The following is a 13,451-nucleotide window of genomic DNA, read 5'->3' as shown; positions in this document are numbered from 1 at the left end:
GCAAGCCATTGGTTACTGCGTAAAAACAACGTTATTTTCCAGTCATAACAACAACAAACTGTTTATATGTAAATGAGTAAGTAAAGATAAAAATACTAAAAAAACATTTCCGCTAATAGACAATAAAATAATTGAAATTGCTTTGATGTTTTGATCGACATTGATATTATCTTATCTGTCAGAACGCAAATAGCAGAACTCCAGAATATTCATTACGTATAATGTGGACCTCGTACGATTGAAGAAATACACAATATCGATGACTTTGCTAAATTTCCTATGTAGGGGAACTACCGGCGTGATTATTATGCCATGATGACATCCTTAAAATTGGATGTGGATTTTGAATGATGATTTTAAAACAACTTCATTCTCATTTTAATAATAACACACACAACATAGAAACAAAGTACTTACTTAAGGCTAACTATTCTTGTCATCATTAGATAACAAAAACCATTTATGGCATCAGGCTAACGATTTGTAGCACTTGTAGCATTTGTAGAATTCTTTATGTATAAGCTTACTTTTTATAAGATGCAAGTAAGCTTTTAAAACTACCTTTCTTCAGACGCTAACGGTGATCTAAACGCTCAAGTGTATAGAATGGACAGTTCAAAACCACACGTGTGCGCCAGGGCATATATTGATCTTAAACTTATTATTTCTGAAACAGGGAATACAATAAAAAATTGGGATTTCAACTGCAACAATAGTCAACTGGACTCGCTGAAAAGCTAATGACTTCAACCGACATCGAGGGTAGGGTTTAGGAAAGTGTCGGGCTTACATTATCTAAACATGGATCGGTAGCATTTTTGTTTTTGCCAGACCAGTTGCCAGTCTACAAAGCAGTATTTCATGATATAATCTACCTACTCTAGAAAGTAACGATGGTGACGAAGGCATCTAGGTATATTACAACTGCACGAAGCTAAATTTCATTCTTTCTTGGTAACAACGTATTAATGACTTACAGATTTTATCAAAGGAATAAAATTATATCTTATCTGAAAAAATCTGTGTCCCTCCTTAATCAAACTGATAATTCCTTGTGAATAACATAAGCATCAGAAGTGTATAAATAATGTGAAATTAATTGTTTTGCATCAGTCTAAGTGCCAGCATTCGTGAAAAAAGAGTATTTTTGGACCTATAAATGCAAGGTAGGATTATATATGTTAATAATAGAGCATCATCAATAGATATTTTTGCAATTCATAGAATATAAGTTGTATTTGATTGATACATTTCCGACACCTATACATATACTTTGTACTATTGCTAAAAAGTTTTAAATCTTGAGCTCTCGGAGGAAGGCTAATCATTCTATTAACAACTCAAGTTTCACAAAATCATAAGCATTAGTAAACACAAATACAATTATTAAGTCACGGAAGAAACATAAATTTTCATATCTTTCAATAACCTGACACGCAGAACTTGCTACCGATGATATCATAATAGTTTATCAGCCCTCACATGAAGGTGCGATCGGCATTTAAAAACCACCTTTTTTCTCTTTCCAGGTCGCGTACTTTTACTGCTATGTGCACTAGCACTGGCACACGGGGTCGATCTGGACCTGAAGAGGCAACAATGTAACTGCAACCCTTCCGAAGCGCAACAAATTTGTGAAGCTAACTACGGAGCGGATAATATATTAATAGCACACGAAAATTGTGACAAGTTCTACCAATGTGCAAATGGAAGACCAGTAGCAGTCTCTTGTCAAGGCAACTTACTGTACGATCCTGTCCTTGAAGTTTGTAACTGGCCTGATAAAGTCGATTGCGGTGACAGACCCATTTCAGATGGCTCTGATTCCGATTGTGATGGAAACTCTCCGGGGGATAACGATAATGATCAAGACAATGACAACGATGGCACGTGCAACTGTGATCCCAGTGAAGCACCATCGGTTTGTGCTGCTGAAGATTCAGAAGGAGTCTTTGTAGCCCATGAAAACTGTAACCAGTTCTATGTATGCTCTGGAGGCAAACCTCAAGCTTTAGTATGTCCAGCAGGTCTCTTGTACAATCCTTATGAAAGAGATTGTGATTGGCCAGAAAACGTTGAATGCGGCGATAGAGTTATTCCTGAACCCGATGACAACCCCGTCACTGATAACAACAACGATGGAAACGAAAATGATAACGATGGTACATGTAACTGCAACCCTGGAGAAGCACCAGGCATTTGTGCCGCTCCTGGATCTGAAGGTGTGCTCATAGCTCATGAAAATTGCAACCAGTACTACATTTGTAATTTTGGTAAACCCATCGGATTCTTCTGCCCCGGCCAGTTGCTTTACAACCCATACAGCCAACAATGTGACTATCCCGTGAACGTTGACTGCGGGGATCGAGTAGTTCCTGAACCTGAGAATAACTGCCCATCATGTAATGGTGACGACGACAGTGATGACATCGATGATCTACCTCTACCTGGTGATGATATTGATAACGTGCCCCCACAAGGCGATGATGGTGGTAGTGATATCGACGATTTACCACCCCAGGGTGACGCTGGCAACGGCAATGAGGGTAATGACAATGGCGATAATGATGTGGTTGGTGGTGGTAACTGTGATCCCAGTGAAGCCCCTGCTATCTGTGCAGCTGAAGATTCCGATGATGTGCTAGTAGCACATGAAAACTGTAACAAGTACTACATCTGTGACGGTGGCAAGCCTATTGCTCGACCGTGCCCCGGTAATTTGTTGTTTAATCCGAACACTGACCGGTGTGACTGGCCCGAAAACGTGGACTGTGGAGACAGATTAATTCCTGATCCTGATGACAATGAAAGCAATGACAACAGTGGCAGCGATAATGGTGGTAGCGACAGTGGTGACAGCGACAGCAGTGGCAGTGACAATGGTGGTAGTGACAACGGTGGTAGCGACAACGGTGGTAGCGACAACGACGGTAATGATGTCGTTGGTGGTGGTAATTGTGATCCCAGCGAAGCCCCTGCTATCTGCGCAGCTGAAGATTCCGATGATGTGCTAGTAGCACATGAAAATTGTAATAAATACTACATCTGTGACGGTGGCAAGCCTATTGCTCGACCATGTCCAGGCAATCTGTTGTTTAATCCGAATACAGACCGTTGTGACTGGCCCGAAAACGTGGACTGTGGAGACAGATTAATTCCCGAACCTGATGATGACAACAGCAATGATAACGGTAGCAGCGACAATGACGGTAGTGACAACGGTGGCAGCGATAATGGTGGTGATGACAACGGTGGTAATGATAACGACGGTAATGATGTGGTTGGTGGTGGTAACTGTGATCCCAGTGAAGCCCCTGCTATCTGTGCAGCTGAAGATTCCGATGATGTCCTAATAGCACATGAAAACTGTAACAAATACTACATCTGTGACGGTGGGAAGCCTATTGCCCGACCATGCCCAGGAAATTTATTGTTTAATCCAAACACCGATCGTTGTGACTGGCCAGAAAACGTGGATTGTGGAGACAGAATAATTCCCGACTCTGATGATTCTAGTGATTCCAACGGTTCCAGTGATTCTGACGGCTCCAGTGATTCCGATGACTCCAGTGATTCCAATGATTCAAATGACATTGACAATTTACCACCTGTAGGAGATGATCCTGATAGCGACATTGATAATTTACCTCCGGTCGGTGATGACCCTGGCAATGACAGTGATGATTCTGACTGTGACAACGACAACAATGATAACAATGAACCCTGCAACTGCAGACCTGAAGATGCTCCTTCTATCTGCTCGGTGGATGGCTCAGACGGTGAATACATAGCCCATGAAAATTGCAACAAATATTACCAATGTTCCAATGGAAGACCAGTCGCTTTAAAATGCCCACCAGGTCTGTTTTACAATCCTTACAGTGTAACTTGTGATTGGCCACACAATGTTGATTGCGGCGATAGAGTTATTCCAGACCCCGATGAAGATAGCAGCGTGAGTGAAAGTGACGAGGTTGAAGATGGTGGTAACGATAGCGAAGGCACTTGCAATTGCAACCCTGAAGAAGCTCCGGCTATTTGTGCAGCTGATGGCTCATCGGGTGTGTTGATCGCTCACGAAAATTGCAACCAGTTCTACAAGTGCGATAACGGTGTTCCCGTAGCCTTCAGATGCTCTGCCAATCTTCTTTACAACCCTTACAAAGAAGAGTGCGACTGGGCTGACAACGTTGACTGCGGCAACAGACCAATTTCAGACCCTGATGATGACAACAACGGTAGCGACAACAACCCTGTTCCTGATGATAACCAAGACATCAATGATGATCCCAGTCAAGCACCTTCGATCTGTGCAGACAGTGGTTCTGAGGGAGTCCTAATAGCTCATGAAAATTGTAACCAGTACTACATTTGCTCTGCAGGAGAGCCATTAGCAATGTCTTGTTCCAACGGACTTTTGTTCAACCCCGTGACCTGGGGATGTGACTGGCCGCAAAATGTGGTCTGTGGAGACAGAGTTATCCCTGAAGATGATTGTGCATGCGATCCGAGAAATGCACCAAAGTTGTGCGCTGGACAAGCCTCCAACGGTATGCTGGTAGCTCACGAGGATTGTAGCAAGTTCTACATGTGCAACGCGGGTGTACCCATCGCCTTATCGTGTCCCAATAACTTACTCTTCAACGTAGACAAGCTGTTTTGTGATTGGCCGCAGAACGTAAGCTGTAACAGCAGAATGTCATTTGCTGCTCTCAACAAACATTTGGAGTCGCGCCAATCTCTTAGACAATAATGTTTGTCTTTTGCATTAGGTTAAGAAAGCATTTTATATTATGAATATTTAAATTTAATTAAAATTTAGTTTTCGAACTTAAGTCAAGATATTAAATTATGCATGTATTACTCTTTTTCGTGTAATAAATTGATTTTTGGTCAAAATAAATCATTTAATAAAATTTATATTTTCTTTAATGAAGTCCTAATATTCTAAATAAAAATATATTTGCATCTTGTATGAACATGTCACTGACTAAGTATTTGCAATAGTTATTTTTTTTATACTTAGAAGAGGACGGTGCCCTGAATTGCCTTCGATATGTAAATCATTATCTCCCGACTAAAACGACCACGGGTGGTTAGCAGGGTTAGAAGATAAATAAAAGAGAAAAACAACAAATCAATGATAAAATAATCAAATAAGTAAAATAATGTATGAATTGCACAACACTTTCTAATAGCAAAATCTAAAAACGTAAACATTGCATTTGCTATGAAAGTCTTCCGTTAGTAAGCAGTTCTTTCATTTACATGCTATATATTTGTTATTATCAAAATTTTTAGAAAAGGATTGACAATAGCTGAATGAAATAATTGAAGCAACATGGAGAGTAATGGATAGATATCAGAAACCTCACAAATCAAATCTAAATCTTAAAAACATCCTAAAGAAATCGTAGCATTCTCAAAAACATCTCTTGAATCTTTTAATGATAATCTATACTAATATATAAAGCTGAAGAGTTTGTTTGTTTCTTTGTTTGTTTGAACGCGCTAATCTCAGGAACTACTGGTTCAAATTGAAAAAATCCTTTTGTGTCGAATAGACCATTCACCGAGGAAGGCTTTAGGCTATAAACCATCACGCTGCGACAAATAGGAGCGAAGATACAATGGAAAATGTGAAAAAAACAGGGTAGGTCTAAATGGTAACTTATATCTTCTACCCACGGGGACGAAGTCGCGGGCAACAGCTAGTGAAAAAATAATTTGAAAATGTGGGCTCACTTCAGAATGATCAAAAATATCAATAAGCAAATTATTTACTAAATATAAACATTAAAATAATACTGCACAAATACTGCGCACGGTACACTTAAAGAAAACTGACTGTTTATACTAAAATTATTCTTTATTTAATAATTGCACTTATATTTGAAATTTCAAACTTTTTATTAATCTAATAATACTTAACTGTAAATCATGAAACTTTGCACACATGTTCTGAATAAATCAGAATTGATTAGCTTACATTTGGATCTAGCAAAAGTAGGTCTCTATTGAGGTCTGGATAGATCTAACTTTCAGGCAGCTTTCTATATTGTGGCAATATGTAAGAAAGCCTACCGTAATCTGGGATTCGTTTTACGCCAGGCCACTGATTACACTAACATCAGAGCTTTAAAAGCTTTGTACGAGGCATTAGTAAAAAGTCATTGAGAATGCAATGCGGCCATTTGGAGTCCAAGTGAAGCCAAGTACAAAACAATGTTGGAAAGAATTCAGAACAAGTTCGTAAGATTTCTTTATTTTAAATTACATAGTTTTTATCCGGGTTATCCTTTACTATATCCAACATTGTTTTTGCTTATTATGGTGGGCTATTATAAACTGGAAGCCAGGCGAGAAGTATCGCTGACTACTTATTTATTTCAACTTTTACAAAGTAAAAATTGTATTCCAGCAATATTGGAAGAACTTCGCTTGTGCGTGCCAGATGAGTATGTGGGACCGCGGCGGCGCGGCGGCCGCGGCTGCTGGTGGTGCCAGAAGCACGCACGAACCTCCTAAAGCAAGCGCCGGAGACACGCGCGGTGCGCACGCTCAACGCGATAGCTGAGCATATTGACTTGTTTTCCTGTTCGTTGAACGACTTCACAAGGGCTGCATATAGCATAGTATGTTGCGAACTAGATATTTAATAGATAAGTTTATAATTAGGATTATGTTTTGTTTTATTAGATTTAGTATGGATAAGAATATTATTTACTTCTCTGTCGCATTAGGCTAAGATCCTGTAAAGACTGATGAGAGTGTGAAATAAATAAATAAATATTTAGTATCTATGACAGTCAGGCGGATTCTTATTTTGGTCATATAATTTGACGGAGTGTGTTGCGATATCTCAGAGTGTCTTTAGAGTTACAAAGTTAAAAATATTAGGTACTATAGATGAAGAACCCTCTTAATTGTGTGTTCGTCATTGAGTACTTACAGACAAATAATTATGGTGTGAACTACATACAGGAACCTTAATTTTAAAGAACGTAAAAGATTATATGTGTAAGAGAACAATTTATCTTTGTTCTTAAATTATGCCCTTCTTCAGACACTCCTCATTCAAAATATTGGATGGATCGATTGGATTGTAAATAAGTGACGTTCAGCTGGTAGGCATGTGAAAATAAAAACATACACCACATACATGGCATACAAAAAAATAACTATTTTAAAACATAACTGATGTTTATTGGACATCTTGGTCATTATTTGATTGACAATATTAACAAGACACTAAACACGTGAACAAAAACGATATAAATAAAAAAAAACTATATTTACGACGATTAAATTAAGTTAAACCTGAATAATGACTATACATAACACTGTTATATTACAATGTTGGAGGGATAAAGAAAAAATGCACATTACCGACACACCCGACACACAATATTACACACAAGAATATGACTACTAAAAAAAAAAAACTTTAGAAAAAAGGTTAATTCCAACTTCGCATCACCTCATCCGATTGGTATAGGATAAAGGATAAAGGAATTAGCAGGCATGAGTGACGATAACCAAATAGAAAGTTTGTAAATATTTATGTGTCACACAAATAAAAGCTTGAATACCAAATATCGCCATCAATTGCACGCACACTACGCCGCGAACACAGATGAATTGAACAATCTGTAGACACCAAGTTTTCAGATTGATTAAAATATTAAATTAAGTAGTAATTTACCCCCTAGCCGCTCCTAGGTTATACGTTACTCGGTATTGGACAAATTAAACGAACACTCTGATTATGTTCAGATACCGAGTTATCTTAAATCAAATAATAAAACAAACGATATGAATTATGATTTACTTTTATCTATTACAAAACGGCCGACGAGTGTTCGTTTAAAAATTACAAACGATGACTGGAGTAGCTAATAATTGTTAAAATTTCAAAAGCCTAAAATGTTTGCTTATTTAATTGCGGAAATTATTCTCTCCTCATTTAATTTCTGACAGTTACTATGAAGCAGCATTTTTCGGCGAAATTTGATTATTTTGCAAACTTTTTTATAAATTATGTAAAAACCTGTGCTCTACACTTCGCTATAGACGTATATACAATGTACTACGCTAGTCCGAGGGTCCTGAGTTGTCATTTTGGGCCAAGCCAAGGCCATATTTGTCGGTGCCCACATGAGAGCTTTTAGATATTGGAAGTTGTCCGTCTATCACTGGCTGTACATCAGGAACCGTTACAGCTGGACAGTTGAATTTTTTACAGATGATGTATTTAATGTTGCAATTAAATAATTTATTATTATTTTGTATAACATCAAATAATTAAAAAACACATCTAAGTTAAGCAACGTTTAGTATAGTTATAAATTTGGTAGCTGACCATTTCTCTTTCAAATTGGTTTCCTTAAGCTTATATGTACGGGACCTTGATTATTGGGAGTTCGACACTCTCTTGACTTTTGTTCAAGAATTTTAGCGGAAATATCCTTCCTAATGTTTTCGTCGTAATGCATTTGCATAGTCTATTTCTCAGTAACATCAACGAATTTAATCGCCTCTTTGTCATTTTGATCTTATCCAATAAAATCAAAAATTTCTTGCTAATCTAAATAGATCTAGATATTATACGATTATCGATTTGATAATTAATTGTGAATAATATTCAAAATCAGGGAGGAGGGTATAAATAGTAATCACTGCAGTCATTTTAATCAGTTGAAGTGCAATATTTGAAAAAAAGAAAGTCTTGTTGGATCTTTTCGATGAAAGGTAAGTGTCTGCCTATTTCTTCGAAGTGCAGTTCGTATAGTTTTAATACTTGAAAGTTAAAATCATAACCGGTTTTTATTAAGATTTATATTATAATGCGATAAAGGTTTTCACTATTATTCAAACATCACAAGTCAACTTTTAAGATCTTACAGTGTGTTACATACAGAGCAAAAACGATGTCAGAAGAAATTTGTATTACATTTTACACTTTTTTTCTTTTCAGACCAAATCATTTTAGTGCTTTGTGCACTAGCACTGGCACGCGGGGTCGATCTAGACCTGAAGAGACAACAATGTAACTGCAACCCTTCCGAAGCGCAACAAATTTGCGAAGCTAACTACGGTTCGGATAATATATTAATAGCACACGAAAATTGCGACAAGTTTTACAAATGTGCGCATGGAAAACCAGAAGCAATCACTTGCCCAGCTAACCTGTTGTACGACCCCGTCTTGGAAGTATGTAACTGGGCTCATGACGTCGACTGTGGTGACAGACCCATTTCAGACGGCACTGATCAAGATTGTGATGGCACCACTCCTGGAGACTTCGAAGATAGTCCGGCCACCTGCAACTGTGACCCCAGTGAAGCACCGTCCATTTGTGCTGCCGACGGTTCAAATGGAGCCCTCGTAGCGCATGAAAACTGCAATCAGTTCTATATCTGTTCTGGTGGTGCACCTTTGCCATTAGTCTGTCCACCGGGTCTTTTGTACAATCCTTACACGACTCAGTGCGATTGGCCTCAAAACGTTGAATGCGGGGATAGAGTTATTCCTGAACTCGATGACAGCCCCGTCACTGATAACAACAACGATGGAAACGATGATAATAACGATGGTACATGTAACTGCAACCCTGGAGAAGCACCAAGCATTTGTGCCGCTCCTGGGTCTGAAGGTGTGCTCATAGCTCATGAAAATTGCAACCAGTACTACATTTGTAACTTTGGCAGACCAATTGGATTCCTCTGTCCCGGTCAGCTCCTTTATAACCCATACCTCAGAGTGTGTGACTATCCACTGAATGTCGACTGTGGAGATAGGGTAGTTCCTGAACCTGAAAATAATTGTCCATCGTGCAATGGCGGAGATGGTGTTGATATTGACGACGTACCACTCCAGGGTGAAGGTAACAACAACGTTGGTGGTGGTAATTGTAATCCCAGCGAAGCTCCTGCTATCTGCGCTGCCAATGATTCAAATGATGTATTAGTAGCTCATGAAAACTGCAATCAATACTACATTTGTCTTGGAGGAAAACCCATTGCCCGTCCGTGCCCAGGCAACCTGTTGTTTAATCCAATCAGTGACCAATGTGACTGGCCCGAAAAGGTTAATTGTGGGGATAGAGTAATTCCTGATCCTGACAATGATAACAACGGCAATGATAACGGCGGAAGCGATAATGGTGGAAGTGACAATGGCGGCAGCGATAATGGTGGTAATGATGCTATTGGTGGAGGTAACTGTGACCCCAGTGAAGCTCCCGCCATTTGTGCCGCTGATGGTTCCAACGATGTGTTAGTAGCACATGAAAACTGCAACAAATACTACATTTGTCTTGGAGGAAAACCGATTGCCCGTCCATGCCCAGGTAACCTGTTGTTTAACCCCAACAGCGACCAATGCGACTGGCCTCAAAACGTGGACTGCGGGGATAGAGTAATTCCTGACCCTGATGATGATAACAGCGGCAACGACAACGGTGGCAGCGACAACGGCGGAAGTGACAATGGCGGCGGCGATAACGGTGGTAATGATGCCATTGGTGGAGGTAACTGCGACCCCAGTGAAGCTCCCGCCATTTGCGCAGCTGATGGCTCAAATGATGTGTTAGTAGCACATGAAAACTGCAACAAATACTACATTTGTCTTGGAGGAAAACCCATTGCCCGTCCATGCCCAGGCAACCTATTGTTTAATCCAATCAGTGACCAATGTGACTGGCCCGAAAAGGTTGACTGTGGAGATAGAGTAATTCCTGACCCTGACGACGATAACAACGGAAATGATAACGGCGGAAGCGATAATGGTGGAAGTGACAATGGCAGCGGCGATAACGGTGGTAGTGATTCCATTGGTGGAGGTAACTGTGACCCCAGTGAAGCTCCCACCATTTGCGCAGCTGATGGCTCAAACGATGTGTTGGTAGCACATGAAAACTGCAACAAATACTACATTTGTCTTGGAGGAAAACCTATTGCTCGTCCATGCCCAGGTAATCTGTTGTTTAACCCCAACAGCGACCAATGCGACTGGCCTCAAAACGTGGACTGTGGGGATAGAGTAATTCCTGACCCTGATGATGATAACAGCGGCAATGACAATGGCGGTAGCGATAATGGTGGAAGTGACATTGGCGATGGTGATAACGGTGGTAGTGATGCCATTGGTGGAGGTAACTGTGACCCAAATGAAGCTCCCACCATTTGCGCAGCTGATGGCTCAAATGATGTGTTAGTAGCACATGAAAACTGCAACAAATATTACATTTGTCTTGGAGGAAACCCCATTGCCCGTCCATGCCCAGGTAATCTGTTGTTTAACCCCAACAGCGACCAATGCGATTGGCCTCAAAACGTGGACTGTGGGGATAGAGTAATTCCTGACCCTGATGAAGATAACAGCGGCAACGACAACGGCGGAAGTGATAATGGTGGAAGTGACAACGGTGGAAGTGATAACGGCGGCAATGGAGGTGTTTGTAACTGTAACCCTGGAGAAGCACCAAAAATCTGTTTGGCCGAAAATTCCAACGGAACACTCATAGCTCATGAAAACTGCGACCAGTTTTACCTGTGTGACCACGGCAAGCCTGTAGCCATGTCTTGTCCTGACAATCTGTTATACAATCCTTATAAAGAAGAATGTGATTGGCCGGTAAATGTGAAATGTGGGGATAGGAACGTTCCAAACTCAGAGGACTCCGAAGAAAACAAAGAAGACATTGATAATACTTTTGTAGTAGGTGATGATCAAGAAGACCAAGTTGGCGCGGATTGCGAGAACGATAAACTAGTTAATGAAGAATCCTGTAACTGCCGACCTGAAGATGCTCCTTCCATCTGCTCTGTGGGTGGGTCAGACGGTGTATACATAGCTCATGAATACTGCAATCGATTCTATCAGTGTTCTAATGGAAAACCTGTCGCTATAAGATGCCCACGAGGTCTGTTGTACAACCCTGTGAACATTGCTTGTGATTGGCCACACAATGTTGAATGCGGTGATAGAATTATTCCAGACTCCGATGAAGATGACGATGTAAATGAAAGTGAAGAAGTTGAAGACAATGAGAACGATGGCACTTGCAATTGTAACCCTGAAGAAGCTCCAGCTATTTGTGCAGCTGAGGGTTCATCGGGTGTGTTGGTCGCTCATGAAAATTGCAACCAATTCTACAAGTGTGCTAACGGTGTTCCCATAGCATTCACATGTTCAGCAAGTCTCCTTTATAACCCCTACAGAGAAGACTGTGATTGGCCCAGCAATGTTGAATGTGGTAACAGACCAATATCAGTTCCTGATGATAACAATGTCGGTACTTCGACAACCACTGTGCCTGACGACAACCAAGTCATCAATGATGATCCCAGCCAAGCGCCCTCAATCTGTGCAGAAAATGGTTCTAGTGGAGTGCTAGTAGCTCATGAAAATTGTAACCAGTATTACATCTGCTCTGCAGGACGGCCAGTACCAATGCCTTGTTCATCTGGACTTTTGTTCAATCCTGTCAATCGAGCCTGTGATTGGCCACAAAATGTGGTCTGTGGAGACAGGCTTATCCCTGAGGATGACTGTGCTTGCAATCCAAGAAATGCACCAAAGTTGTGCTCCCAACCAAACTCTGACGGTAGACTGGTAGCCCATGAAAATTGTAACCAGTTCTATTTCTGCGCTGGTGGTGTACCCCTTGTCCTATCGTGTCCCAATAGCTTACTCTTCAACGCAGACCAGCTGATTTGTGATTGGCCGCAGAACGTAAACTGTAACAGCAGAATGTTCTTTGCTGCTCTCAACAAACATTTGGAATCACGCCAGCTACTAAGAAAGTAATGTTTGTGCAAGTGTAAAAATATTAAATTATTCTTAAATTTAGAAAATTGAAATCAAAAACTTTTTGTAAAATTTTGGTCAAGTAAGCAAAATTAAACGTTTGATAATTACTTTTCTGTTTTATTCAGAAAATAAACCCCAAATTAAGATATTAGTCATATATATTTATTAAAAACTCAACAAGTAAAGCATTAGGCAGTTTTGGGCATTAGATAGATAGATAGAAATAATAAAAGATAAAGGAAAAACTTTAAAACAGTCAAGGGTTCATAAATGTTTTCAAGGACAATTAATACTTTCACCCAGTTGTTGTATTAATACATTGAAGGACCTGTAGAATTTAGATTATTCTACCATTAAACTTACTTACGCAGTACTTTTAAAACGACACGCTTCTAATCTTGGTCGCCTGGCCTTTCCTTCTGATGGCTAGCCTATCGCCTTAAAGCTGCTTATGTCCAACAAAATAACGTCTGTAGTAAGAAATGGTATCAGATAAACATTTGGACGCGATCAAAGTGCAATAACAGAAGCTACTGAAAGCAAAACTGCCATTCGTTAGCTAGGTTTTGTGGTAGCACGAACAGATACTAAAGTTAAAATGATATGGTTTAAGTATGTTAGAAACATAATTTACC

General features: G+C 39.9%; 1 protein-coding gene across 1 annotated transcript; it reads left to right on the top strand.

Moving 5' to 3' along the window:
* Positions 1-1,081: 1,081 nt before the first annotated feature.
* On the top strand, positions 1,082-12,860 carry LOC113503550. Its single transcript, XM_026885579.1, has 5 exons — positions 1,082-1,166; positions 1,530-4,750; positions 6,422-6,551; positions 8,698-8,751; positions 8,978-12,860. Exons 1-5 carry the CDS (start codon positions 1,160-1,162, stop codon positions 12,811-12,813), a joined length of 7,248 nt encoding a protein of 2,415 aa, XP_026741380.1. The 5' UTR covers positions 1,082-1,159; the 3' UTR covers positions 12,814-12,860.
* The last annotated feature ends 591 nt before the right edge of the window (positions 12,861-13,451 follow it).

Source organism: Trichoplusia ni, chromosome 19 (genome assembly GCF_003590095.1).
Source record: "Trichoplusia ni isolate ovarian cell line Hi5 chromosome 19, tn1, whole genome shotgun sequence".
In the NCBI taxonomy this organism is placed as follows: Eukaryota; Metazoa; Arthropoda; class Insecta; order Lepidoptera; family Noctuidae; genus Trichoplusia; species Trichoplusia ni.
Note: the sequence above shows the minus strand (reverse complement) of the source record. Positions and strands in the feature narration are given on the sequence as shown.

What these genes read in the sequence shown, in the direction of transcription:
- LOC113503550 (XM_026885579.1), top strand. An exon ending in AAGCGCCGGAGACACGCGCG is followed by an intron (nt 6,552 to 8,697) that starts GTGCGCACGCTC and finishes CATTTTAATCAG; the next exon opens with TTGAAGTGCAATATTTGAAA. An exon ending in TTGGATCTTTTCGATGAAAG is followed by an intron (nt 8,752 to 8,977) that starts GTAAGTGTCTGC and finishes TTTTCTTTTCAG; the next exon opens with ACCAAATCATTTTAGTGCTT.